Below are 25730 nucleotides of genomic sequence, written 5' to 3'. Positions count from 1 at the left end.
GCAGTGTGGGGCACCCTGGTGAGAAAACCCTAGAGCAGAAATAGCAGGGATTTGGAGATGGGCATGAAAAATTATTAGAGGCCTGGAAAAACTTCTGAAAGTGGAGACTGCAAAGTGTGCCTGATTAGTGAGCGGGGGAATAGGACAGATTCTAGATCAGTGAAAGACACAGAGATGATCTCGTGATACAGGGAGAAGTGAAAGTGGAAAGCAGCAATTGCCACCCTGATGAAAGGAAAAAGCTGGTCTGCAAAGGAGTAACCTCCCATTCCAAGGGATGGGGCCATTCGGGTATAGGAGACAGGCTTGGAGTGGGACAGAAACCGTAGTGCTTCAGGAACGGCCTCTGCCCCTGACTGCATGGGCTGTGGGATACATTCCTCTGCACAGGTTATCCCCCGATTGTCCTTTATGGGGTTTCATGGACTCACCTCTGAATTGGCTGCTCCTGGCTGGTGTGAGACACGGGACTCTGGGCCCACGCGCTGATCCGGCCTGGTGCTTCCATTTTGAACAGCTCACTGTTCCCAGGCCCTAGCATAGGGCAAATACATTCTTATTATGCCTGTCAAGCTCTTTGGAGCAGGGCCTTACCAAATGTTTCTTACCACATGTACAGAGCCTAGCACAGTGGCATCTGGGGCATCTAGGTGCTGCCTTATACACATAAGGTTTGTTTACTCTAGAGAGGAGATGGATTAGAGGGGACGTGGCAAAGGGACAAAAAGTACTGAAGGGCACAGAGAAGGGTGGGCAGGTGGGCGTGGCTGTTCACCAGCTCCTGTAACACAACAACAAGGGGACAGTCATTGAAACTGAAAGGTGGCAAATTCACAGCTGAGCAAAGGCAAGACTCACACAAAACACAGTTGGTGTGTGGAACTCATTGCCACAAGATAGTGGTGACACTAGGAGCTTAGCAGGATTTGAAAAAGGATTGGCACTTAGCTGGCTTAGGATAACTAAGCTGGAGTCAAAATCATAAGGATCCTTTACAATCCAAAAGCTTTGGAAGGGATCTAGACCCTGTTTAAGGGGGTCGGGTGGTCACACTGGCCTGGCCTGCTGTACAGTGTAGTCCCATGTCCGAGCAGACGTGAGCAGTGGTGTTGGCTGCCATGATGCTGAACTCGGTTTGTGCTGCTCTCCATTGGTCTCTGCACCGTGGTTAGCATGGGGACAACTCTCCTGCCTGTTCTCAGCAGGGTGCGGACGGGGTACCGCTGTGTAGTGCAGGCCAAGCTTAGCCGATGTGGCGTTAATTTGCCCTCTGGGCAGGTTATCCTGTCACTGCCACTGGGGGCTTCTTGCCTCTCCCTCAGGAGCAGCTGGTTCTGGCCCCAAGGTAGCTGAGCTGAGCCCCATGGTGGGCCCCACACCTTTGCTGGGCCTGTGGCCCCCTCTCTGTTCTGCCCTATCTCAGTCCAAGACATCCATGGACGAGAGTTTCACAAACAGCCAAGAGCTGCTAGAACCGCAGGTCAGCAGGCTCCAAGAGGAGAAGCCACGGCAAGGCTGCAGAGCACCCGGTGCTGCCACGTGTGCTAAACAGAGAGCAAATAAACACCCCTTGAAGCAGAGGTGCCAGCGGGAGTGATCTGTAGCAGGGCAAAGCTGGAGCCAAGCACACCCACTACTCTGAGAGGGAAAGCCCTCCTTGGGGCAGGAGCTCCAGGCTCCTCCTCTGAGCACTGAACGGGTCCCTCAGACCCAGCATCCCTAGCACCAGGCCCCTCGTCTGTTAGGAGCCGTCCTTTAGCTAGCCCAGCCAGAGCCACAGGCTTTCAGCACAGCAATCTCCTGCCACTCCAGCAGGTCCTGGGAGAGGGGGAAATGCCAGGGGAGGAGTCAGCCCAGGAGCAGGCGTGATCAAAGGGAAGAAGAGGAGGGAGAGGAGTAGGCACCCCAGCCCCCCTAGGATGAACTGTAAAGCTCCCTTCAGCATACACCAGCCCCAGCTCCGGCCAGCAGGCCCACGGCGCGGCTCCTGCCTGCGGGACCGGCCTGTGCCTGCACCAGGAGCTCACCGGGGGTCCTCGCTGCGAGCCGGGGTGAGGAAGCTGGTCAGTCCCAGAGCCCCCCTCTGGGGAAGTCTGTGGACTCTGCCTCCGCCTGCGTTTGATCCGCGAAGGGGTTCAGTCTCCACAGAGCGGTGTCCTCGTGTAGGGTGCTCGCTCCACACCATGTGGAGCAATCAGGGAGGGGCTCCCCTGCTAACTGCACCGGGATGGCCGGTCACCTGGAATTCCAGAGGCCGGGGGTCTCCCATGGGCACGTGAGCGAGTGTGGGAATCACGCCACCAGCATCCCACTAGCCTCCCGCCCCGGGAGAGGTCCTACTGCCAATGGCCGGCTAGAGGGGCACCAGGGTTAGTTGGTGATTGGTCTACCGTGTTGATTTCCCTGCGCTGAGTGACACTGGTTGGCATCAGTGCCCGTCTTGTCCGAGGCTTTCCCTGCTCAGTGCTGGCCGTGCTTGGCTCTGAGGGCGGAGTTTGTGGGGTGCTGATTCAGAGAGGCTCAGTTCTGTTTGTATGGTGATTTGCCATGTATTTAGATCTTAGTGAGCCTGGGGCATTTGCGCTGGGGTCCTGCTGCAGCCTTCCCTTGGCATGGAGTGCAGTCCCTGTGCTCGTCAGCCATCTCACTGCCCCCTGCTGGTTGTCTCTCTCTGCAGGACGGCACTGGTGCCCTCCAACGCAGCAGCTCACTGGTGAAGCTTCGGGACGTGATCAGGAGGAGCAGTGAAATGCTAGTCAAGAAGCTGCAGGGGAACGCCCCCCTGGAGCCCAGGAACCCAAAGTACGCGTCTCCCAAGGGGCCTGCGTGCTCTCACACCCATCGCTGTCTCTCAGGGCAGCGGGAGGGCGCAGCCGGAAATGCAGTCTTCATCTGCCAGGGGCTGCCCTTTCCTGAGGCTTTGCCTCTTTGGGAGCAGGGTCCCTGCACAGAGGGGTTTCTGCAGAGCCCTCTGGCCTGGGGCCCTGGTGTCAGCAGCATGGAGGCTGCTACCCACATTCAGTCACATCAGAGTGACAGCAGGTGGAGCCCAAAGAAAACCGGGGGAGCAAGAGGCTCTCATCCAGCCTGTGTGCGGAAATGGGGACCCACCAAGCTCTAGGAGGGGCTGCAGGGATGGGCCTGGAGGTGGGGCTGGGTCTGGGGCTCTCTGGCCCCAGGGGCTGCCACGGAAATAGTGTATGTCCAAGCTCCTTTCCTCCTGTCCCTGTGCTGTCAGGCGGAGATGCCAGGCCCAGGGGTGGGAGGGAGGCTGCGCCCCACGGGCAGGGTCAGGGGCTGAGCTCGTGAACTCACCCTTTTTCTTTCTTTTTGTAGCTTGAAACGAGCAGCATCATTAAATTACCTGAATACATCCAGTGATGAGGTGAGAGCTCGGCAGCAAGCACTGCCCCCCGCCCCCTAGCTCAGAGCCCGCAGGCCATGGGAAAGCTGCCTGGTTACACAGCGATGCACACGGGCCTGCTAGGGCTGCAAAGCTGCCTTTCGGAAATGAAATCCCACCCAGGCAGGGTGAGGTGGGAACCCAATAGCCACCAGCTGTGCAGCATCAGGAACACCCTAGCCAAAAGTGAGACAAGGAGTAAGATGCTAATAAACCAGCACTGGGTAGTGCCAGGGCAGCTTGGGCTCACCAACTGAGCAGGGCCAGGGCAGTGGGGGTAAGTGCTGGGGAGGCAGGGGACACGGCAGTGGGGGTAAGTGCTGGGGGAGGCAGGGGACACAGCAGTGGGGATAAGTGCTGGGGAGGCAGGGGACACGGCAGTGGGGGTAAGTGCTGGGGAGGCAGGGGACACGGCAGTGGGGGTAAGTGCTGGGGGAGGCAGGGGACACGGCAGTGGGGGTAAGTGCTGGGGGGAGGCAGGGGACATGGCAGTGGGGACAAGTGCTGGGGGGAGGCGGCAGTGGGGGGTAAATGCTGGGGGAGGCAGGGGACACGGCAGTGGGGATAAATGCTGGGGAGGCAGGGGTCACGGCAGTGGGGGTAAGTGCTGGGGGGAGGCGGGGACACGGCAGTGGGGGTAAGTGCTGGGGGGAGGCGGGGACACGGCAGTGGGGGTAAGTGCTGGGGGAGGCGGCAGTGGGGGGTAAGTGCTGGGGGAGGCAGGGGACACGGCAGTGGGAGTAAGTGCTGGGGGGAGGTAGGGGACACGGCAGTGGGGGGTAAATGCTGGGGGAGGCAGGGGACACGGCAGTGGGGGTAAGTGCTGGGGGGAGGTAGGGGACACGGCAGTGGGGGGTAAATGCTGGGGGAGGTAGGGGACACGGCAGTGGGAGTAAGTGCTGGGGGGAGGTAGGGGACACGGCAGTGGGGGGTAAATGCTGGGGGAGGCAGGGGACACGGCAGTGGGGGTAAGTGCTGGGGGGAGGTAGGGGACACGGCAGTGGGGGGTAAATGCTGGGGGAGGTAGGGGACACGGCAGTGGGAGTAAGTGCTGGGGGGAGGTAGGGGACACGGCAGTGGGGGGTAAATGCTGGGGGAGGCAGGGGACACGGCAGTGGGGGTAAGTGCTGGGGGGGTAGGGGACACGGCGGTGGGGGTAAGTGCTGCGGGAGGCAGAGGACACAGCGGTGGGGGTAAGTGCTGAGTTCCTGGTTCCTGCAGGTGCCAGGCCCTTGGCACAGTATGCGGGGCAGCATTGCTCAGTAGCCCAGCCCTGTGCCCACCTAGGGAGCAGCACCGACAGGCTCTGAAAGGAGCCCTGGGCCATGTGCGCCAGCGTCTGGGACAATTCAGTGAGTGAATCCGGCGCCGGGTTGGATTGTACGATTCCATGGATGGGAGGTTTGCTGCAGAACTGTTTGCCGGAGTCTGAGAGTTCATTAAAAACAAAAACCAAGCCCGTGTTGTTGGAAGAAACCTTACACGTGGCAGAAACGTGACCCCTGCGTGTGCCTGCCTGGGTCTGCTGGCAGCCTGAAAGAGTAGCTCGGAAAGGGCTGAACTGACTCATTGCTGTTGATGGACTCGTGACTCTGGAGCCTAGCGATGCCAGTCACATGTCAACAATAATGTATTCACTGATGATAACTTTAGCCCCCCGGCCCCGGCTAATGTGCTAAATCCACACTGCCCCCATCCCCTCTGAGCCTCTCCACAGGTGCCAAAGCCTCCAGCTTCCCCCAGCAGCTCCTGTGATATTGTTGTTCATGGTCACTATGAAGATGAGACGTGATGCCATTGAGATGGGGTTGGGGCATGAGCTAAGCTGACTGGTTACTGCTGCTGGTGTCTGGCTGGGGGAGCTCAGAGGACATGGCCCCTTGAGCTCAGCTCAGAGCAGGGCAGCCAGCGCGTTCCCCTGGGCAGGGCAGGGGACTGAGCGGAAGCTGTCCAGGCATGGGCCTGCATGCTGGGGACGTGGGATCCTGGACAGTGTGGTTTGTTTTTCAGGATTCCCCGGGCCTCCTGGCAGAGAGCAGAGGCTTCAGTGTCAGCAGCGTGGATCTGCCCTCTCACAGCTCCCTACTCACCTCCAACTGACCCGCCTCCGGGCTCCTCTCTGCACCAACTCCTGGCTCCATCTCAGATGCTCCTGCTGCTTGACTGCACCCTGTGGCTCCGGCACCGCCTCTAGGATCGCGCACTGCCTGACACTCCAGCTGCTCCAGGCTCCGAGCCGTGTACTGCTCCTCCACCGCAGCCGGAGCTCCAGCCTCCCCTGTCTCAGACACTGCCCCTGGAAGAGGTGTGCCCTTGCATGGCCACCAGACAACACCGAGCCTCCCTCTGCCTGCTGCCTGCCTGGGCCTGGTACTTACCAGGGACTAGCGGCCTTGGCGACAGCACTTGGAGCATTGGTTGCTCAGCGATGAGCTCCAGCAGCACTTACTTGTGGCTTTGGCTATCCGAGCTGAGGGGTGGAGACTCCCCACTCCCTGGGGCTGGTGCCAGCCCTTCCCCCAGGCAGGGGCTGTGTGTGTGCTCCTCTAAAGCAGACCTGCGGGCTCCTTCTGCAGTGAAGGGCTCACCCCACCTCAGCACTGCCTTCTCCTTAGTTACCAGCTGCTCCTCGACCTCAGCACCACCCAGTGCCCAGGACTGGGTTCTTCCGATTCAGCTCCCTGGGAACCAGAGAACGAGGCTGGAAGGGTCATGGCGACCTGGCGACCTTCCCGGGGAGTTCACCTATGTGACTCAGCCCAGGCTTCGAGGGCAGGTGCTGACCCCATTGGGAATGTGTCCCGATCCCTACGCCCCCATCCTAGGAGGCCAGTTCCTGTTCTGGCTGTGTTGCCTGCATCTGCCTTAGCATGGAGAGAGCAGTGCATGGGCCCTGGGGGAGCTGGCAGGGTCATTGTTACCCGGGATTTATCTCTGATTGCGGTACTTTATTTTATGAAATAAAAAATCACCGAAGTGACTGTGGTGAGAGCCTCCAAGCCAGTGAGGAGGGAGGGCTGGCTGCACACCGACACATACAGACAGTGGCTCCAAGCTATAGAGCTCAGTGGCTGAACCAAAAAAAAAAAGAGTTTGGGTCAAACAAAATGTTTGGTTTTTGCCGGATTTTACCTTAAAAAAATAACAGAAGGGGAGTAAAATTTGAAACAAAAAGCTGTTTTGAATCAAAAAATCAAACATTTTGACTGTTTCTGAATTTTTGGATGAAACAATTCGGCGAATTGGACACGAATTTGTGAAATGGTTTGGTCGCTCCGAACATGCATTATTTAGTGAAAAAAGTTTTGTCTGAAAAATGTCGCCCCGCTCCACTCCTAACGCCCGGGCCTGCTAGCCACAAGCCCTCGCGTTTCATCTGTGCTGAGCCCCAGGTGCTGGAGCCTGACCCCTGACTAGGCGTGCCTGCAGACTCAACCGTGCTGCCAAGGGGAGAGGGAAGACTAGGCCTGCCTGCAGAGCCCTTGCGCTCAGCTGCTGTCTGTGTTAAACACATGGGGGTGAAATGCCTGATGGTCTCCCCAGCTTTCCATCCTGAACTCCCCTGGTGCAGGCTGTACAAAAGAAATTCAAAAGAAATTCAGCATGCAACACTGGATCCAACTGGGGGGGTCCATCTAGTCTAGTCGCCTGTCTCGGATGGTGGCAGTTGTGGAATACCCTGCCCCAGGGAAAGTTTCCTCCTAACCCTATTAGTTAGAGGTTGGCTTCTGCCATGAAGCATTAGGGTTTATAGTCCTTCCAAAACTCCAGTGGTTTTCGGTATTTATTATTATAACTCTGCATATTATTGTTATCCAATGAATGCCCATGCCTTTTATGAGTGCTGCTAAATGGGATTTAATAACATCATGTGACAGTGAGTTCCACGGGCTAATTGTGCATTATGTGAAATTCCTCTTACCAGTTTTGAATTTGCTGTCTTTCAACATCGTTGTCACCTTGTTCTTGTGTTAAGAGAAAAGGTGGATAGAAGCTCCCTGTCTCCCCTCTCTGTCTAGTCATTACTGTATAGATTTGGATCATGTTCCCTCTTGTCTCTTCTCTAAAGTAAACAATCCCAGTCGTTTCAAGCTGTCTCCATATGCGAGCTTGCCCGGTTCCTGATCATTCTCCTTGCCCTTTTCTCAACCCCTCTAGTTCTGTAATATCCGGTATGAAATGGAGTGCCCTGTGCCGGTGAAATGTCGTAGTCATTTCTGATATGGCATCATGACACTCCATATTATTCTCCACCCCGCGCCTTCTGCAGCCAAACAGTGTTTGCTTATTTCAGCAGAGCTGCACATGGAGCAGAGGTCTCCACTGAGCGGCTCACGGTGATGCCTAGGTTTGTTTCCGGAACTGATGCAGTTAATTTAGAATCCAGTAACATGTCTGAATAGTTCCAATTATTCCCTTCTGTGTTTATTATTTTGGATTTTTCAACACTGACTTTCATTTCCCATCCTGCTGCGCATTCTCCTCGCTGGATTAGTTCCCTGCGATGCTCCTCACAGTCCTCTCTAGTTCTGACTAACCTCGCTGTGTTGCCAACTCCCCTGATTTTACTACAAGTCTTATGGTGGTTTTTACAAAGCTTTGACTCCTGGAATCATGGGCGTAGAGGAGCAGCTCAGCTTCCTTTGTTCAAAAGAGGGCTTGGCCCTTGTGGCTGTGGAAAAGCTTGACAACGTGACTGACAGCTCAAACCTAAAGCTTGAATGTGACCTAAAGGCTCAGAGATCAGAAGGCAAATACAAAGAACCCACATTGGTTACTTGTTTCAAAATGTCATGACTTTTAAGCCGCTCTTGGGCCTGACTCATGAGTTCTGATCATTTGGGGCTGGTGACACTGTCTCAGCCACTCTCATGCTGACATCATTACCCTAATGAGCACCATTGCCATGCTGCTGCCAGACTGCCACCAACCCCTTCTGGGGGAGGCTCTCCCCAGGCCAAGCTAGATGGGGGTGGGACAGGAGGATGGGGGGCGGGACAGGAGAATGGGGGCAGGACAATGGGATGGGGTGGGACAGGAGGATGGGGAGCAGGACAGGAGGATGGGGGGGTGGGACAATGGGATGGGGGCAGGACAGGAGGATGGGGGTGGGACAATGGGATGGGGGCGGGACAGGAGGATGGGGGGGTGGGACAATGGGGTGGGGGGCAGGACAGGAGGATGGGGGTGGGACAATGGGATGGGGGCGGGACAGGAGGATGGGGGGCGGGACGGGACAGGAGGATGAGGCAGGACAATGGGGTGGGGGCGAGACAGGAGGATGGGGGGGTGGGACAATGGGATGGGGGGCAGGACAGGAGGATGGGGGCGGGACAATGGGATGGGGGCGGGACAGGAGGATAGGGGCGGGACAGGAGGACGGGGGGCGGGACAATGGGATGGGGGGCGGGACAGGAGGACGGGGGGCGGGACAATGGGATGGGGGGCGGGACAGGAGGATGGGGGCGGGACAATGGGATGGGGGGCGGGACAATGGGATGGGGGCCGGACAATGGGATGGGGGCGGGACAATGGGATGGGGGGCGGGACAGGAGGACGGGGGCGGGACAATGGGATGGGGGGCGGGACAGGAGGATGGGGGCGGGACAATGGGATGGGGGCGGGACAGGAGGATGGGGGCGGGACAATGGGATGGGGGTGGGACAGGAGAATGGGGGGCGGGACAATGGGGTGGGGGCGGGACAGGAGGACGGGGGGCGGGACAGGAGGACGGGGGGCGGGACAATGGGGTGGGGGCGGGACAGGAGGATGGGGGCGGGACAGGAGGACGGGGGGCGGGACAATGGGATGGGGGGCGGGACAGGAGGATGGGGGCAGGACAATGGGATGGGGGCGGGACAGGAGGATGGGGGGTGGGACAATGGGATGGGGGCGGGACAGGAGAATGGGGGGCGGGACAATGGGGTGGGGGCGGGACAGGAGGACGGGGGGCGTGACAGGAGGATGGGGGGCGGGACAATGGGGTGGGGGCGGGACAGGAGGATGGGGGCGGGACAGGAGGACGGGGGTGGGACAATGGGATGGGGGGCGGGACAGGAGGATGGGGGGGCAGGACAATGGGATGGGGGCGGGACAGGAGAATGGGGGGCGGGACAATGGGGTGGGGGCGGGACAGGAGAATGGGGGGCGGGACAATGGGATGGGGGCGGGACAGGAGAATGGGGGGCGGGACAATGGGATGGGGGCGGGACAGGAGAATGGGGGGCGGGACAATGGGGTGGGGGCGGGACAGGAGGACGGGGGCGGGACAATGGGATGGGGGCGGGACAGGAGAATGGGGGGCGGGACAGGAGGATGGGGCGGGACAGGAGGATGGGGGCGGGACAATGGGGTGGGGGCGGGACAGGAGGATGGGGGCGGGACAATGGGGTGGGGGCGGGACAGGAGGACGGGGGCGGGACAATGGGATGGGGGGCGGGACAGGAGGATGGGGGCGGGACAATGGGATGGGGGCGGGACAGGAGGTCGGGGGGCGGGACAATGGGATGGGGGCGGGACAGGAGGATGGGGGCGGGACAATGGGATGGGGGCGGGACAGGAGAATGGGGGGCGGGACAGGAGGATGGGGGCGGGACAGGAGGACGGGGGGCGGGAGAATGGGGTGGGGGCGGGACAGGAGGATGGGGGCGGGACAATGGGGTGGGGGCGGGACAGGAGGATGGGGGGCGGGACAATGGGGTGGGGGCAGGACAGGAGGATGGGGGCGGGACAGGAGGATGGGGGCGGGACAATGGGATGGGGGCGGGACAGGAGGTCGGGGGGCGGGACAATGGGATGGGGGGCGGGACAGGAGGATGGCGGGCGGGACAATGGGATGGGGGCGGGACAGGAGGATGGGGGGCGGGACAATGGGGTGGGGGCAGGACAGGAGGATGGGGGCGGGACAGGAGGATGGGGGCGGGACAATGGGATGGGGGCGGGACAGGAGGACGGGGGGCGGGACAATGGGGTGGGGGCGGGACAGGAGGACGGGGGCGGGACAATGGGGTGGGGGCGGGACAGGAGGACGGGGGGCGGGACAATGGGATGGGGCGGGACAGGAGGATGGGGGGCGGGACAATGGGATGGGGGCGGGACAGGAGAATGGGGGGCGGGACAATGGGGTGGGGGCGGGACAGGAGGACGGGGGGCGTGACAGGAGGATGGGGGGCGGGACAATGGGGTGGGGGTGGGACAGGAGGATGGGGGCGGGACAGGAGGACGGGGGGTGGGACAATGGGATGGGGGGCGGGACAAGAGGATGGGGGGCAGGACAATGGGATGGGGGCGGGACAGGAGAATGGGGGGCGGGACAATGGGGTGGGGGCGGGACAGGAGGACGGGGGGCGGGACAGGAGGATGGGGGGCGGGACAATGGGGTGGGGGCGGGACAGGAGGATGGGGGCGGGACAGGAGGATGGGGGACGGGACAATGGGGTGGGGGCGGGACAGGAGGACGGGGGGCGGGACAATGGGGTGGGGGCGGGACAGGAGGACGGGGGGCGGGACAATGGGATGGGGGGCGGGACAGGAGGATGGCGGGCGGGACAATGGGATGGGGGCGGGACAGGAGGACGGGGGGCGGGACAATGGGGTGGGGGCGGGACAGGAGGACGGGGGACGGGACAATGGGGTGGGGGCGGGACAGGAGGATGGGGGCGGGACAGGAGGACGGGGGGCGGGACAATGGGATGGGGGGCGGGACAGGAGGATGGGGGCAGGACAATGGGATGGGGGCGGGACAGGAGGATGGGGGGTGGGACAATGGGATGGGGGCGGGACAGGAGAATGGGGGGCGGGACAATGGGGTGGGGGCGGGACAGGAGGACGGGGGGCGTGACAGGAGGATGGGGGGCGGGACAATGGGGTGGGGGCGGGACAGGAGGATGGGGGCGGGACAGGAGGACGGGGGGTGGGACAATGGGATGGGGGGCGGGACAGGAGGATGGGGGGCAGGACAATGGGATGGGGGCGGGACAGGAGGACGGGGGGCGGGACAATGGGGTGGGGGCGGGACAGGAGGACGGGGGGCGGGACAATGGGATGGGGGCGGGACAGGAGAATGGGGGGCGGGACAATGGGGTGGGGGCGGGACAGGAGGATGGGGGCGGGACAGGAGGACGGGGGGCGGGACAATGGGATGGGGGGCGGGACAGGAGGATGGGGGGCAGGACAATGGGATGGGGGGCGGGACAATGGGACGGGGGGCGGGACAGGAGGATGGGGGCGGGACAGGAGGACGGGGGGCGGGACAATGGGATGGGGGGCGGGACAGGAGGACGGGGGGCGGGACAATGGGATGGGGGGCGGGACAGGAGGATGGGGGCGGGACAGGAGGACGGGGGGCGGGACAATGGGATGGGGGGCGGGACAGGAGGACGGGGGGCGGGACAATGGGATGGGGGGCGGGACAGGAGGATGGGGGCGGGACAGGAGGACGGGGGGCGGGACAATGGGATGGGGGGCGGGACAATGGGATGGGGGGCGGGACAGGAGGACGGGGGGCGGGACAATGGGATGGGGGGCGGGACAGGAGGATGGGGGCGGGACAGGAGGATGGGGGCGGGACAATGGGATGGGGGGCGGGACAGGAGGATGGGGGGCAGGCATCGGCAGGGAGCACCGCCCAGGGGCTGGACCAGCAGCACCAGGGGGCTGACAGCAGCCTGACCAATAGGATACAAATCCACTGGCCCCGCCCCAGGAGGAGAGTTTAGTGTTGGGCCCCGCCCCTCGGTCTCTCCCCTGCATAGGCCACGCCCCCGTCACAGACCCCGCCCCACCGGAACGCTGGGCCCACCCCTGCCAGAGGCCGCGCCCCTCGGCTATGGCGCTCCCCCCACCCGGTGATGGCCCCTCCCACTGCCACATGCTCCGCCCCTCTGGAACGCAGGCCGTTCTGGGATACTGATCCGTCGGGTGTGGGCGGGGCCGGAAGTATGCGCTTCGCTTCCGGGGCACTACGTCACACGTCCGCCCTCCCGTCATGAGGGTTACGTCAGGACGCAGGAATCGTCACCGGATTTCCGGGCCGGTGACCTCAGGCCGGAGAAGTTCCGGGTCGGGCGCGGGGCGGGAAGTGCCAGGTAACGGGCCCCCCCACCCCGGCCAGCGGGGTCCTGCCCGGCCCCGGGGACCTGGCCTCAGCGCCCCGGACTCCTGGGTGCCGGCCCCCCGCGCTGCCTGTGGGGCCCCAGTCCTGCGGGCCGGGCGGGGGGGGAAGGGCTCCGTCTCTCTCTGCCCCAGGCGGGGCGACCTGCGGAACTCCCTGCTGCAGTGCGCCGGGGCCGGCGGGCGGGCGGGCCGCTTACGCTGCCTAGGCGTGAATCCGGAGTCCCCGCAGGGCCGGGTAACGAGCCGGGGCCTCTCCTGCCGCCGCCTTGTGGGCTGAGCTCCGCAGAGCGTCCTTGGCTCGCCCAGTCGCTGCCCGGGGGCGCGGCAGCCCAGATGCTCTCCCCGGAGCCAGCGGTTCCGTGTCTGGGACGGGTCGGGACGGTCTCGGGTCATCTCACGCGGATGGTTGCTTCAGACGAGTAATTTGGCGCTGTACATGCGCGGGAGGCCTTGGGCTGTTTGTTTACAAGGGCTGGCCTTTAAACCCCGTTGCTGTGATTTTATGAGGTCAAATGTCTAAAGAGTTACCGTTTGTTTCGGGATCAGCTGCCGTGAGTACTCGTCCCAGCTCGCGGAGGGGAGCGGGAGCCAGGAGGTCAAGGCTTACTCCAAGAGTTTCCGCCTGTCACGCTCTGTCTCCGCGTCCCGTCTGTTAAATGGGGCACCAGCCTCTGCCCCACAGGAGAGCGGGGAAGGTAAACCTACTGTTTGTGAAGTGCTCGGATACGTCTGTGCTGGAGACGCAGTATATGCTTGTTGGCAGCAACACCTTGCAAGAGCACCCGCCGCTTACGAGCGACATTTCGGCTGGGAACGCTTTTCCGACTGTGAATTGTCCACTCGGTAACAGCAACACAGCTGCCGCATTAGAGCACGGGTTCTCAAGCTGGGGGTCGGGACCCGTCAGGGGATCGGGAGGTTATTGCATGGGAGGGTGGGAGTTGTCAGCCTCCACCCCAAACCCCGCTTTGCCTCCAGCATTTATAATGGTGTTAAAATATATAAAAAAGTGTTTTTAATTTCTAAGGGGGATTGCACTCAGAGGCTTGCTATGTGAAAGGGGTCACCAGTACAAAAGTTTGAGAGCCACTGCAATGGAGCAACGTTTATGAGATTGTGATGTGTCATCCTTTGCTTGCTTGCATCAGTTTTTTGTGCAAAAACAGACAAAATGCCAAGCCATTTCTCACTGAAAGAAAAAGTACAGATTATCCACAACTGTCAAGCTCTGGGGGCTACTCAAAGCCAAGTTGCAGTCAAGTGGGAGTTGCACAGGTTGCTTGTATGCAGAATGTGGAAGCAGAAGGATAAGCTTTTGGCTAAATATGAAGACGGACAATCAAATAGCTGATGTAAGCGTGGGCATGAAGGAAAAGCCTCTGATGTCGACTAGCTTCCCTTTATATGGCGCAGGGAGTACAACTAGCTGGACCTGAAATCAAGGAAAAACCCCTTCAGCTTGCTGCTTCACTTGGATTGAATGATTTTAAGGCAAGTGACGGTCTGTTTACCAGATGGAAGAAATGCTTCAATGTTGCTTACAAAAAAGAGCATGGCGAAAAACACTGGACAAACCAGCAGTGGCAGTGTGAAATTTCATCACGTTTTCCTAGCTGACATCTACAATGCTGACTAAACAGGACTTTATTTGAAAGGGCTCTGTGACAGAGGACAACATGTAGGAAAAAAATGAAAAGCTAGGAGGAGGGAAAGCTTTAAAGGATAACTGTGCTCGTCTGTGCCAACGTGGATGGGAGTGACAAACGCCTGCTGTTCGTGATCGGGAAGTCAGAATGACCCAGATGCTTCTGAAGGATTTCAGTAAACTTCCCTTCAATTAAAAAGAAAAGGAGTACTTGTGGCACCTTAGAGACTAACCAATTTATTTGAGCATAAGCTTTCATGAGCTACAGCTCACTTCATCGGATGCATCTGTAGCTCACGAAAGCTTATGCTCAAATAAATTGGTTAGTCTCTAAGGTGCCACAAGTACTCCTTTTCTTTTTGCGAATACAGACTAACACGGCTGTTACTTTGAAACCTTCCCTTCAATTATGTCAGTTCAGCGAATGCCTGGATGACAGGTGACATTTTCATCAACTGGTTGAAAAAGTGGGATTATCAGCTTTGCTTGCAGAGCTATAAAATATGCCTTTTCCTCGATAACTGCTCTGCACAACCCCAAGGAATGGTTCTCACTAACATTCAGCTCAGATTCTTACCCCCTAAGACTACCTTTTTGATGCAACCTATGGCTCACAGTGCGATTAAGAACATGAAGGGACATTACCAATCAAAAATCGCAAACTGGATTATTGTTGCTCCTGATGCGGACCCCAGCGCAGATGTTCAGACAGGCCTGAAAACTGTAAATGTGCTAGATTGTGTTCATCTTGTTGCTGAAGCCTGGCAAGATGTAAAGCTGACTAACAATTTCCAATTGTTACAGGAAAGGCAAATTTGTTGTGCCAGTGGAAGGTGTGCGAGATGAGGATATTGAAGACTTTGGCGACCCTCCCCGAACGATGTTCCACTTCCAGTCAACGTGGAAAAAGAGGTAGCTCGTAGTAGCTGCTGGGGGTGAGGATTTGCTCACGTTCAGAGAGCTACCTGATGAGGAATTACTGTGCACTGCAGCTGCTGCAAGGCCAGAGAAACCAGTTTGTGTTGATGAAACACATTATAATTCAGAGGATAATCAAGAGAGTGAGGACGATTTTGATGAAGTTCCACGTCTGACAGACTCCGAGCTGTTGAAGGCTTTGCATGCACTCTGGCACTTTTCCCAGGTAGCGGGACATGGTGACAGGGTCTATGGGACATTGAGTCCCATTTTCCAAACAAAACTGGGTTTGTTTAATTTGCTCTGCTTCTTCTCCATGTTCTTTCACCCAAAATGAGTGAGTTTGTCCATGCTTAATTAACGTACAGATTGATACTCACTGTATAAATAGAAAACGCTCTGATGTGGAATAATACTTTGAGGTTATTACAGTATTACTGTTATTATTTATTAATTTGCTTAGCAGATGTCCTTATCCAGTGACTTACAACGTGTACAAAGTATTACAGTTAAGGGCGAGTACAAAAAACGTTTACAAGACCAAAAGGCTGTTTGTTGTCATGGCTGATGTTTGATCTTAAAACAAAAATAAAACTTGATACTTTTATAACATTAACTCCATATTGCTTTCTTGGTACAATATTTAAGGCACCATGGAGAACCGAGCACGTGTTTAAAACGTACAGGCGGCGTACTACAGTAATACTGTAGCAGCAGTAATTGTTAGTATGTACTGTAGCTGTTGTACGTATCAGAAAAAGCCAGGTGCCTTTGGTCAGGCGACACCCCCCATAACAGCACCAGCGGCTTAGGAGCAACATAGCAAAAGCGCACCAATAAATTGCTGCTAACGAGTGTTTACTGTACAAGTACCTCAGCAGATATAAACTCAGGACTTCTGGGTTCTGATCACAGCTCCGGGACTCTTAATAATCCCAAGGGCTGTGTCAATATGGTGACCTTAGTTCAGCATCCTCCTGGTGTCCCTACCAGCCAGGAAGTCACTGGCACTGCCTGCACCATTTCTACTCCCCCACCTGAGCCACACCAGTCTCTGCTGACTCTCCTTTCCTGCTGGTCCTCGGCTTCTCAGGTGACTCTTCTTCGGGGGCTGAATGGAGGGCGTAGGGAGGAGAACCTCTACCAGGCCCTGCCCCCTCTTTTCACCCCAGAATTGTTTGTATTGGTGTGTACCTCTCCAAACCTGCAGCTCCTTCACATCTAGAGCACACACTGCTGCCCCTCTCCATGCGGTGGGCACCAGCTGTGCCCTCTTGCTCTCAGGTTTGCACTAAACACTGCTTTTTTTCTTTTCTCCCCCTGCAGCAGGAACTGTGGTGTTGGCATGGCTCGCATTACCCTGGAGGACCTCAATGGGTTGGACGATGAGTCCCTTGATGAAGATGAGGAGCCAATGGATGGGGAAGAACAGAACAGGCTGTTCTCTCATTGGGAAACAGTGGCCAGCACCCACCAAGTGACCCTTCCTCAAGGTGAGAGCAAGGCTGAGTTCCTTCCCCACCCCCACAATTAGAAATTCCAACACATTTAGTGCCTCAAAGGGAAGCCTTGGCAGAGGTGGAGCCTTCTCCACCAGCAATTCTGTGTGGCCCATTCCTGGCTGCTCTCCTGGGAGGAGCTGACCCTCCAAGGACAGTGTTCCAAGCCCAGTGGCCCAGAAAATATGAAACTAGCAGTTCCTTTATAGGGCTTAACAATGCTGACAGGGTTTCTATGGCCCGAGAGACTGAGCATGCGTGCAAGGAGCTGAGTCAGGTCCCTGGTTTCAGCCAGTCTAGAACCTGGGGCTCTGGGGGCCCGAAGTCTCGGATACTCCCTTGTCACCACCAAGGGAGACAGATGAAGCAACACCTCACTAATCTGGGCAGGTCAGGCCCCCCCAGGAAGTCCTATCGGGAGGCCCAAGGCCTGGGTCGCCCATTTGGCTTGCACCCATTATTTCAGCCAGGAAGTGACCCAGGGTGGGTTGTCCAAGCAACTCTTATGAAGCGGGATGTAGGCGGTCTTGGCGAACGGTCAGAGCAGGAGTCCAGCATTGGGATCTGGTCAGAGCTGGAGCCGGTGGTCAGGAGTGAAGGTGCAGGGGCAGGACCCAGAGAAGAGCCATGGGTCAGGCACAGAGCAGCACTAAGGCAGGACCTGGGAACAGAGCAGGAACAGGGCTGGAAGCAGATTGAAGGAGACAGGTAAGGAGTGGGGTCCGAGCAACTGTGTAAACTTCCTCTTGCTTGTGCAGCGGATCCCGTTCCTTGCCTGTCTCTTGCGATCGGCATCCATCCTGGTCCAGGTTCCTGCCTCGGTCCCTTGCCCGGTCCCAGTTCCTGCCTTACTCTAGCTTCGTTCCTGATGCTCGTGCCATCTCTGGTCCTGCCCCTACACCTTGCTTCTGACCCTTGGCCTGACTCTGCGTTGGTTACGTTGACAGTTGCTGGCTTTCAGGCGCCATCCCACAATGCCCCACACTGACAGTACAATCGCTGCAAGTGCTCCTGGTGAGGACGTACACCACTGACACCAGGAGCAGAGTGTAGACACGCATGAGCACTGTAATTACTGTGGTGGCGCTCTGCCCATGTAAGTTAGGTCGACTTAATTTTGTAGAGTAGACATGCCCTGAGGGCAAGTCAGAGCTGAGCGTGCAGCATCTCTCCCGCAGCGAGAGCCCTGCAAAGGAACGATTCAGTCCTCTGCCTGCCACGCGGTGGGGAGAGCAGGGGCCGGAGCAGAACTGTTCAGCTGATTCCTATTAAACACTGGCTCCTTGGAGAAATAAGTGACGGAGCGTGTCCAGTAACCCCTCAGCAAACAGACGCTTGGTGCCCAATTGAGAGGGGCCGATGACTGTGGCTCACGTACGGAGGGGATGGCAGGGCCAATAGAATGGGAATGCACCCTGCCCACATGTGCTTTATCAACCTTCCTTCCCGCCAGGTAACTCTCCGCTTGCTGAGCGTGCGCCCACTGACCTCTGGCCCTGACGGTTGAGCTCTGTTTAGTACCGCCAGCGTAAACAGCCTTTATAGGACCTCAGAATAAAGGCAAAGCCAGCTGTCGGGCTCTTGATCCGAAACGTGCTTCTGGGCCATGGAACGTGGCCGTGGCCTCCCTAGCGCCGGAGCATCTGCTACTGCTGTGGCTGGCTACAGCTGAGCTACGCAGAGCAGCTGTAGCGTGGCCCTGTTGGCCCAAGTCTTGCGTTACGGTGGCAGATTGTGCTGACTGCTAGGTGCTCTGCAGACAGACCTGGAGCCAGGATTCCTTCCCCAAAGGGCTGTCAGTCTAAACAGACCGGGGGTGGGCCAGGCCCCAGGAGCAGCTGCCTGAGGTGATGGTGAGCATGCAGCAGGCTAGTCCTGTATGTCGGCGATAGTCATTCCTTCGTGTACACCCTTCTCGGGGCTGGGGGAGCCCTAGGAAGCGCCTCTGAGCAGGTGTGTTTTTCAGAAGCACCTGGATCCAGCCTCAGGGTTACCCCCGAACGGTACCAGGGGGCGAGCAAGCTGCAGCTGCTAAGGGAACAGGCCAGCTTGTTTCCTGGGCTGGGGGTGTGTCCAGTCGCCGCCAGGGTGCAGCACTGACGCACTTTCCAGGACTTGGTATTCGGGCTGCGGGGTCCCTGTTGCTCTGAATTGTGCATTTCTCCCCTCCCCCATCCCGCGCTCTGCTCGCCGTGCAGGCCCCTTTTCTCCTGTCTGTTTGGTTTTGCAGAGATGGCGGGTCCCATCATGCAGATGACACAGCACAGCCAGGTGCGTGAGCCGGTGCCCTACGTCACCCTGCTGCAGCATGAGAAGGTGAGGACTCTTCCTCTGGGCATGGGCAGATTTCACACCCACAGCCCGTTTCCTGCGGAAGCATGTGGGGGTGGAGTCCCCTGCTGGCCCTGTGTCTCTGTACAGTGCGCAGAGCCCCTTCCCTACACACAGCACCCTGGGGTCCCTGGCCTTGCAAACAACCACAGCCCAGATCCTGTCCCTGCCCTGGTCCTGGGCCCTCCTGTTGCTACCCCTCGTCTCCAGCGCAGGGCCCCCAGGATCCATAATGCCACACCGGTGCTTTGCTTCAATCCAAGCTTGCCTCGCTGCACTGGGGGCTCTCACCCCTGAGCGACGCAGCTATCCCCACCCAAGCACTGGTGTGGACAGCTCCCGCCCCTCGCAGAGGTGGAGTTACCATGGCGACGGGAGAGCTCTCTTCACCAGACGCACTGCAAGTTTGTCATGTAGCCCTGCCCGTCTTGTACCCTAATGATGCCCGGTCACAGAGTGAGAGACGGTTCCTGCTCCGCAGAGCTCTGGGTCTAACGGAAGCCAAGACCTAGCAAGTGTGCGAACAGACAGGAAGAGGGGGAGGGAGATGCTGCGAACGGGGTAACATCATCCTGTCACCTAGGCTGCTAGGGCGGGACTGGAGGAGCCCAGCTCAGGTAAGGGCACCTTGGCATTCGTTCCCTTGCTTCTGGCCCATTGGGTCACCTGACGTGTTAGCTTCTGCCTCTTCCTGCCCCTCTCTGGTCTATGGGAGGGGCGTGGGGTTCACACGCTCCCGCCGTGTGTCCTGCTGACCCACCAGAGCTCCGGGTAGTGTCTCTCCAGTCCTGCGGAGCCTGGTGTCCCGCTGGCCTAAGTCCCCTGAGCATGGCTGCAGGAATTCTCTTCCTTTCCATGCCCCAGCCCCTGCGGACTGGCACATGCCTGGGGTCACTTCATTCCTGTTGTTCCTGCCCAAAGAAGGCAGGACCACCCTCCTCCTCCCCCCATCCTCTTATCGTTCACTAGCATCGTACGGGGCGTGTTGGGCAAGCCACCCAGCCCTGTTCTAGCCCCATTAGGTGCTCACTCTGCTCCCCTCGTCATCAGAGACCCTTCCAGCAACCTGCTAACCTCCAGCATTGCCTCCATGCCTGCCTGGGCTTCTCTTTCCGGCTCCTCCCCTCTGCTCCACTCAGGAGGGTGCTGTGTAGTCTCCAGCAGTCAGTGTAGTTTCTGGGGGCTTTTCTGTGTGGGTTGCTTGCTAGCTTCCTGACTCCCGCGGAGAGCCCTGGCCTTCGGGCCAGCCAGCCTGCCCTCCCTCCCGCCCAGGGCAGGGCTCTGGAAGGGGAGCAGTGGCCCCTTTGGACTGCTGAGGGCGCAGCAGGCTGGGATCGTGCTCTGTCCTTGGTGCTTCCCTGCCGGCATCCCGTTCTGCCTGTTGGGCTGGCCTGGTTTGGTTTCCCAGCCCTGCAGAGGTGGGCGGCTGCCGAAGCCCTGCTGATCAGGGCGGCTTTTTACGCCCAGTTAACTGGGTTATAGTCTGTGTAAGTCTGGCAGCCCGTGTGGAGCCCCTAGCCACGCAGCTCCATGCCTAGCAAATGTGCACCAAGCTCCCCAGATTTGCTGGGTCGACAGGTCAGTGCCAGGGTTCCGGCACCTTGGAGGAGCCCTAGTTAGAGTGGCCCTGTGTTCGACCCAAGGGGCACTGAGGACCCTGTACATCTGGGTCTGCAGAGGCCCCAGCACTGCTGACTGCTTCAGGTAAGCCGCCCCCCAACCTTACTCTCCTGGACACATTTTCTGATCTCTTCCCGCCCCTGGGTGGGGAGCCTCTTCCAGGCCACAGAGCCTCCAGGCATGCTCCATTGATAACCGAGGCGAGGGGGAACATCTGCTGGCCTTCAGTGTGACAGTAACCGCCGCAAGTGTAAACAGAACACCAAGAGCTTAATTCTATGGACACATCCATGCCCTACTGACCTTCTCTGGCTGTCTGAGGCCCTCTGGCTTCATTCTGGAGCCCTCATGCCACTGTCAGTCTGTCACCAGGGCTGTAGTCACAGTGTCCTCCCGAGCACCCTCACATGCCTGAGGTCACTCTTCAGTGGCCTGCCTCAGTTACCCCCTTCAAGGGGCTTCTTAAATAAACTGCAGGCTTTTCTATCCAATAATGCCCCTTCACTGAGGTCTAGTCTAGTGATGTGACATTGACAAGGAAACAAGTTTTCCACCCCAGCCTTACGCTAGACCCAGCGCCTCCGCCTGGGCACTATCTGCTGCTGGAGAAGACACCAGGCGTGGCCTGCCTACTTTGCCTCCTCCCCAACAGAAAACCCCAGCTGGAAGGGTTCTTCTATGAGCCACCCGCCCAAGCTTGCCAGCTGGATTCTCTCTTCCTCCTGCTCTATTCGGGGAATCAGCTGATCCTCGCTCACCTGTGCCACCTAGAGTTGGCTGACTCCAGGCCTCTACCTCTGAACAGGGCAAGGCCCCCTCTTCCAGCAGCTCTGCCTCAGTGCCCCTGCCCATAGGCCCATGGGAACCCAGTGAAGGGATCATTTTGAAAGAGTTAACCCTTTCAAGGGTTCCGTTGGCATAAGTGGCACTGTGAGCCCAGAACCCCTCTGGCCTGACTGAGTCAGGGGCCGTGCGCCTGGCCCTGTTAAGTCTGGAGATCCAAGAGCCAAGGTGATTCTGTGCCCAGTGTAAGTAGCATTAAAGTCTGTCTGAGTCAACCAAGGGCGGTGCCAATGGTCATGCCCCATCAACTGGCAGACATTGCTCACCAAAGTGGCGCAGTGCCCACCATGAGCAGCACTGGGATCTCTAGGGCAGTGGCGCCCAATGCTGAGGCTGAAGCACGTGGCCTAGAGTGCTCCCCATTCCAGCAGGCACAGTGAGATCCAGCAGCTGATGCTGGAGCCAGACTTCTCTCTTGTCCTCATCTGATGTCCCCGTTCCAGGCCAGCTGCACCGTCGAGCCCTTGCTGGTTGCCGAGTGCCCCACACAGCTGACAGACCCTGCACTGCCTCCTCGTGCCAGGTGGAATCCTGCCGTTCTCCCACACTTAGTCTAGGCCCAGGGTACCTGCCAGCCTTCCTTGGGGGGCTGTGACCAGTAGGGTTTGTTCCCCACAGCAGGACTGGAGCCTACCCAGGGAAAAGGGCCATCACCCAGTGAGTGTCTGTGTGCAGATCTCCTTACCTCGAGCGTAGTGGGCCTGCCTTATCCACGACACCCCCTCTGCACACTGGGGTTCACTCTGCTCCCCAGCAGCCTCTGCCTGCCTCCCTCCCCTGGTCTGTTCTTTGACCACCCCAAAGCTCTTTGGTTCATCTTGGGTTTTACCCTTGAGCAGGATCTGCTCTGCCTGGGTCCTGTTCTGGAAGGTCCATCTGACTCCTGTAGCTCTCTGCGCTCCTGACCTGCTGCAGCCAGGAAGGGGGTGCCGCTGGCTCTGGCACAGGGTGGGCAGCTTGTCACAGTGCTCAGGCTAGCTGCATCTCTCCCGCCACCCGGTCTCTCCCCCCGCGCCCCTCCAGGGGTCAGCCGGCCGCCCTCTCCCTCTGGTCGGGGAAACGTTGGTTTCTCTCTCACAGACGGCGCTGACGCCCAGCACTGAATCAACGGTGGTCACCTTAGGAGGTCTGACTTGGCTGGGTCCTGCAGGTCCTTCCCTCTGGGCAAGGCCGGTGGGAACTAGCAAGCAGCAGCTCCCGGGAAGCAGAGCACTGCTCTGTAGAACGAAAGCCCTTCAGAGCAAACTGATCGGAAACACTGAAGCATGTGGCCTGCGGCACTAGTTCTTCCCAGCCCTGCCAGGCACCGGCTCGCCGCAGCCTCCCCTCCACGAGGGGTTCTCCTCTTCACTCTCCTCTGGGGCGCGCGTTCCCAGCCTGGCAAGACAAGGTTTGCAGCACCTTGGAGACGAGACCCAGGATCTGTGAAGCTGCCAGCTGCCCCATTGGCTTTCCAGTGTGTGCCTTGGCATTGTGAGCTGGGAAGCCATTGCCTTGCCTTCCACTGAATTCAAGCATCGGGGTCTAGTGAACATCCCCTAACCCAGTCCAGGTTAGATCAATGTGTTCGTAGTTCTCAGCAACTCCCCATCTCTCACGTCCATGCCGTCGGACCAGATGAGGGTTATTGGTTAATACAGAGCAGTCCCTGCAGGAGTCCTCTCCTCATTACAAACAGCAGCATTTCTGTCACACCACTGTCCCGGGCTGGGATTGCCAAGGCGCACTCGGGTGCCCAGGGCTGCCTCCACACCGGGCAGAGGCTGGGCTTGGCCAGTGGCCTTGTGCTGGTGCCATGATGCTGAGCCCGGCATCAGGGCCAGGGCATCGAAAGGCGGTACCATGCCTGCTGCAGATCCTGTAGCACAGTCACGGCATCTGCCCGGGTCTTGGTGCACCCAGCTTGGGGTGAGGGTCAGGCTGTCCCAGCTCCCTGGGAGGGGTGGGGAATAGTCTTCCACTCACCAGAATCTGGGCTGCCAGAGAGCAACTGTGGCCACTGGCAAGAGTAGCAGGCTGGAGCTGTCGCGTCCTCCCCGGGGATAAAGCACCAGTCACCTGGGCTGGGTTTGTAGCCAGGCTGCAGCGTGGGTGAGACCTGCCAGCTACCCAGCTGTGTTGGCATTGACTGGGCTGTACCAGTGCCCGTTGTCAGCGTCCTGCAGGGCACCATAAGACAGAGTAGAGACCTGTGAGGTGTGTGAGCCCAAGACTCCGGTCCATGGCAGGCAGCATCACGCTGGAGGGGATGCTGCCTGCATGGCTCAGATCAGCCTGTCCCTGGAGTAACGTTTACAACCCAGAGGACTCTGGATTACCCCGCAGCCTGACCCCTTACAAGCCCCATGTCCTCCAGCAGTGGGACTCCTCAGTTTTAAGGCCCGTGCTCCTGGGTATGCCACCCCGTTGCTTGCATTTGGCCACACACGGCTGGGATGTGTCCCCCTTTCTTTCTGCCAACAGCGCTAGTGGCCAGGGCCCACGGCCCAGAGGAGCTTTCTTCCCCCGCCTGGTGACTGGCAGTAGGGGGTGGGCAGTGACCATGTGATGGGGTGTTGTCATCAGCCGGCAGCCTCCTGCCCTGTTCTTGGCTCTGACCAACTTGTCTCCCTGTCTGTCTCAGTGCGAGGAGCGGCTGTACCCAGCGGGGAAGTGGGCCTGCGTCACCAAGGGGGAGCCGATGTACGAACAGAGCATCTCCATGGGCTTCATGAAACTCATGCGCTACATCTGCAAGGAGAACTCCACAGGTGCGTGCTGGGAGGTGAGGGGCGGGGGGCTGGCTCCACCCCTCGGGCGCCCTCTCACTGCCGGCCTGTGCCTGCCTCCCTGCAGGCCGCTACCTGGGCATGACGGTGCCTGTGGTGAACGAGATCCGCCTGAGCGAGGAGGGCACCGAGTTGCTGCGGGACGTCACCACTACCTATTACCTCCCAGGGGAGTTCCAGCCCGACCCCCCTCTCCCCACAGACCCTGACATCCGCATCGTGGAGAGACAGCCGCTCCGCGTCCTGACCAGGTGAGCCCCACCCCTGCCATTGCTGCAGGCTGCAGGAGGGGGAGAGGAAAGTTTTCTGAGCCCAGCGGGGGAAGGAGCTGAACGGTGTGGGCGGAGGAAACGTCTCTGAGGGAGAGGAGGAGAAGGGTAGGAGCGTCGGCGGCTCTGGGGGGGAGGATTGGGGCGTGCTGGGGGTGGGGCTGGCACAGGGGAGATTGCCAGGTGACTGGTCTCCCGTGGCTGTGGCCGCTCCCTTTGTTCCAGGGTGTTCTACGGGGTGACGACAGAGGAGACGATCCTCCGGGAGATCCGCCTTCTCTGGGAGCTGCTGGGCTCCACAGACACCGTGCTGCGGGAAAGCTACATGGTAGCTGCCTATGAGAACCCCAGCGTCCCTCAGCGGCGCAATGAGATCTGGTTCATCCGGCGAGCAGAATGAGTGCAGCGCAGCCCCGCGCTGGACGCCGGGCCGGGCCCCGCTTTCGATGGCAGTTCTGGCAGAAGGAGATGAATGCACAGCCTGACGCACGGGTCACCGTAGAAGGGTGCCACTGCCCTGGGCTTGAAGAGGAGACCTGCTCTGCACCCAGCCCCGGGAAAACTAGCATGTGCCAGATGGCTGGCCAGGGCTCACCCCACGCCTGCAGGGGCAGTGTGGCATCGAGCGCTGAAAGCAGCGGGTGTCTGAGTGGGCCCTGCGTGCCCCAGTGGGGAGTGTGGCTGGGCACACGGGGGCTGGCTGGCCAGGCTGGGTGCTTATGCCTGTTTGTGCCAGGGTGCCGGTCTGGGCTCGAGGTGTCAGTCCTGACTTGAGTTTGCAGTGCTGGGCCTGGCACCACGGCCTATGCATGTGGCTGTGGGTGAAAGATCCCTTGGGCGATGGCTGGGGTGGCACTTCCTGGGGCTCTGTCTTCAGTCCCTCCGGGGCACTGAGGATTCCTCCGTGTCCTGCCTGCTGAGCCCATTCGCCAGCAGCAGGGAGGGTCTGTCCTGCAGCCAGTGGTCGGAGCCTTGGGTCGGGGGGGCCTTGCCCTGCTCTGAGCGGGGCTGTGTGTGTGCATGCCCAGGAATAGAGACTGGTGGTGCCTGCAAGCAAAGCTGGGATCCTGTAGGACTCTCCTTCGTATCTGCCCAGCCGTGTGCCTGCTGCAGGCAGCCCCTTCCTGTTGGTCAGCGCCCGCCGTGCTGCGCCTGCGGCCCCCGGGTGTTAGTCTAGCCCTCCGCCCTGGGCTGAGCAGAGAGGGGCAGCAGCTGGGTCGCTGTGTGTTGTGTTGTGCATTGATTGGTTGGTTTCACACTCATGCGTGCTGCTGGGGGAGGCTGGCAGCATGAACCTGAAATAAATCCAGCTCAAACCAC

At 59.3% G+C, this 25730-nt stretch overlaps 2 protein-coding genes across 20 annotated transcripts in view; both read left to right on the top strand.

Annotated features, from left to right (window-relative positions):
* The window catches only part of KLC4 (kinesin light chain 4), a 50908-nt gene extending 43414 nt beyond the window's left edge, over positions 1-7494 (top strand). For 9 of the 11 annotated variants that reach the window (XM_037896283.2, XM_043544161.1, XM_037896278.2 and 6 more), the window contains 3 exons: positions 2678-2802; positions 3337-3385; positions 5414-7494. In XM_037896283.2, the coding sequence (XP_037752211.1) occupies positions 2678-2802; positions 3337-3385; positions 5414-5503 (264 nt within the window). In that variant the 3' untranslated portion in view covers positions 5504-7494. Of the gene's footprint in view, positions 1-2677; positions 2803-3336; positions 3392-5413 lie in introns of those variants that run through there. The other 2 variants (XM_043544162.1, XM_043544163.1) reach the window with 2 other exon arrangements.
* A 4835-nt stretch (positions 7495-12329) lies between these two features.
* Positions 12330-25730, top strand: LOC102948341 (heme-binding protein 1). 9 transcript variants are annotated; one of them, XM_043544154.1, is made up of 8 exons: positions 12456-12520; positions 12561-12626; positions 12841-12936; positions 16407-16573; positions 18810-18895; positions 23997-24123; positions 24209-24392; positions 24636-25730. In XM_043544154.1, the coding sequence occupies exons 3-8, from the start codon at positions 12851-12853 to the stop codon at positions 24808-24810; spliced, it is 825 nt and encodes a 274-aa protein (XP_043400089.1). In that variant the 5' UTR covers positions 12456-12520; positions 12561-12626; positions 12841-12850; the 3' UTR covers positions 24811-25730. The 9 variants fall into 9 exon arrangements, with proteins under 9 accessions (XP_007058990.1, XP_027677218.1, XP_043400089.1 ...); XM_027821417.3 differs by lacking the exons at positions 12561-12626; positions 12841-12936 and adding an exon at positions 14967-15074 and having other exon boundaries at positions 12399-12489; XM_037896274.2 differs by lacking the exons at positions 12456-12520; positions 12561-12626 and adding an exon at positions 14967-15306 and having other exon boundaries at positions 12795-13212.

The sequence above is a fragment of the Chelonia mydas genome, chromosome 3, assembly GCF_015237465.2.
Source record: "Chelonia mydas isolate rCheMyd1 chromosome 3, rCheMyd1.pri.v2, whole genome shotgun sequence".
Classification (NCBI taxonomy): domain Eukaryota; kingdom Metazoa; phylum Chordata; order Testudines; family Cheloniidae; genus Chelonia; species Chelonia mydas.
Note: the sequence above shows the minus strand (reverse complement) of the source record. Positions and strands in the feature narration are given on the sequence as shown.

Bases quoted from the DNA above. Each gene is read 5' to 3' on its own strand.
- LOC102948341 (XM_043544154.1), top strand. From the start codon at position 12,851: ATGCTCTCCCCGGAGCCAGCGGTTCCGTGTCTGGGACGGGTCGGGACG. The intron at 24,124-24,208 runs GTGCGTGCTGGG...GCCTCCCTGCAG, and splicing joins CTGCAAGGAGAACTCCACAG to GCCGCTACCTGGGCATGACG. The intron at 24,393-24,635 runs GTGAGCCCCACC...CCTTTGTTCCAG, and splicing joins CCGCTCCGCGTCCTGACCAG to GGTGTTCTACGGGGTGACGA.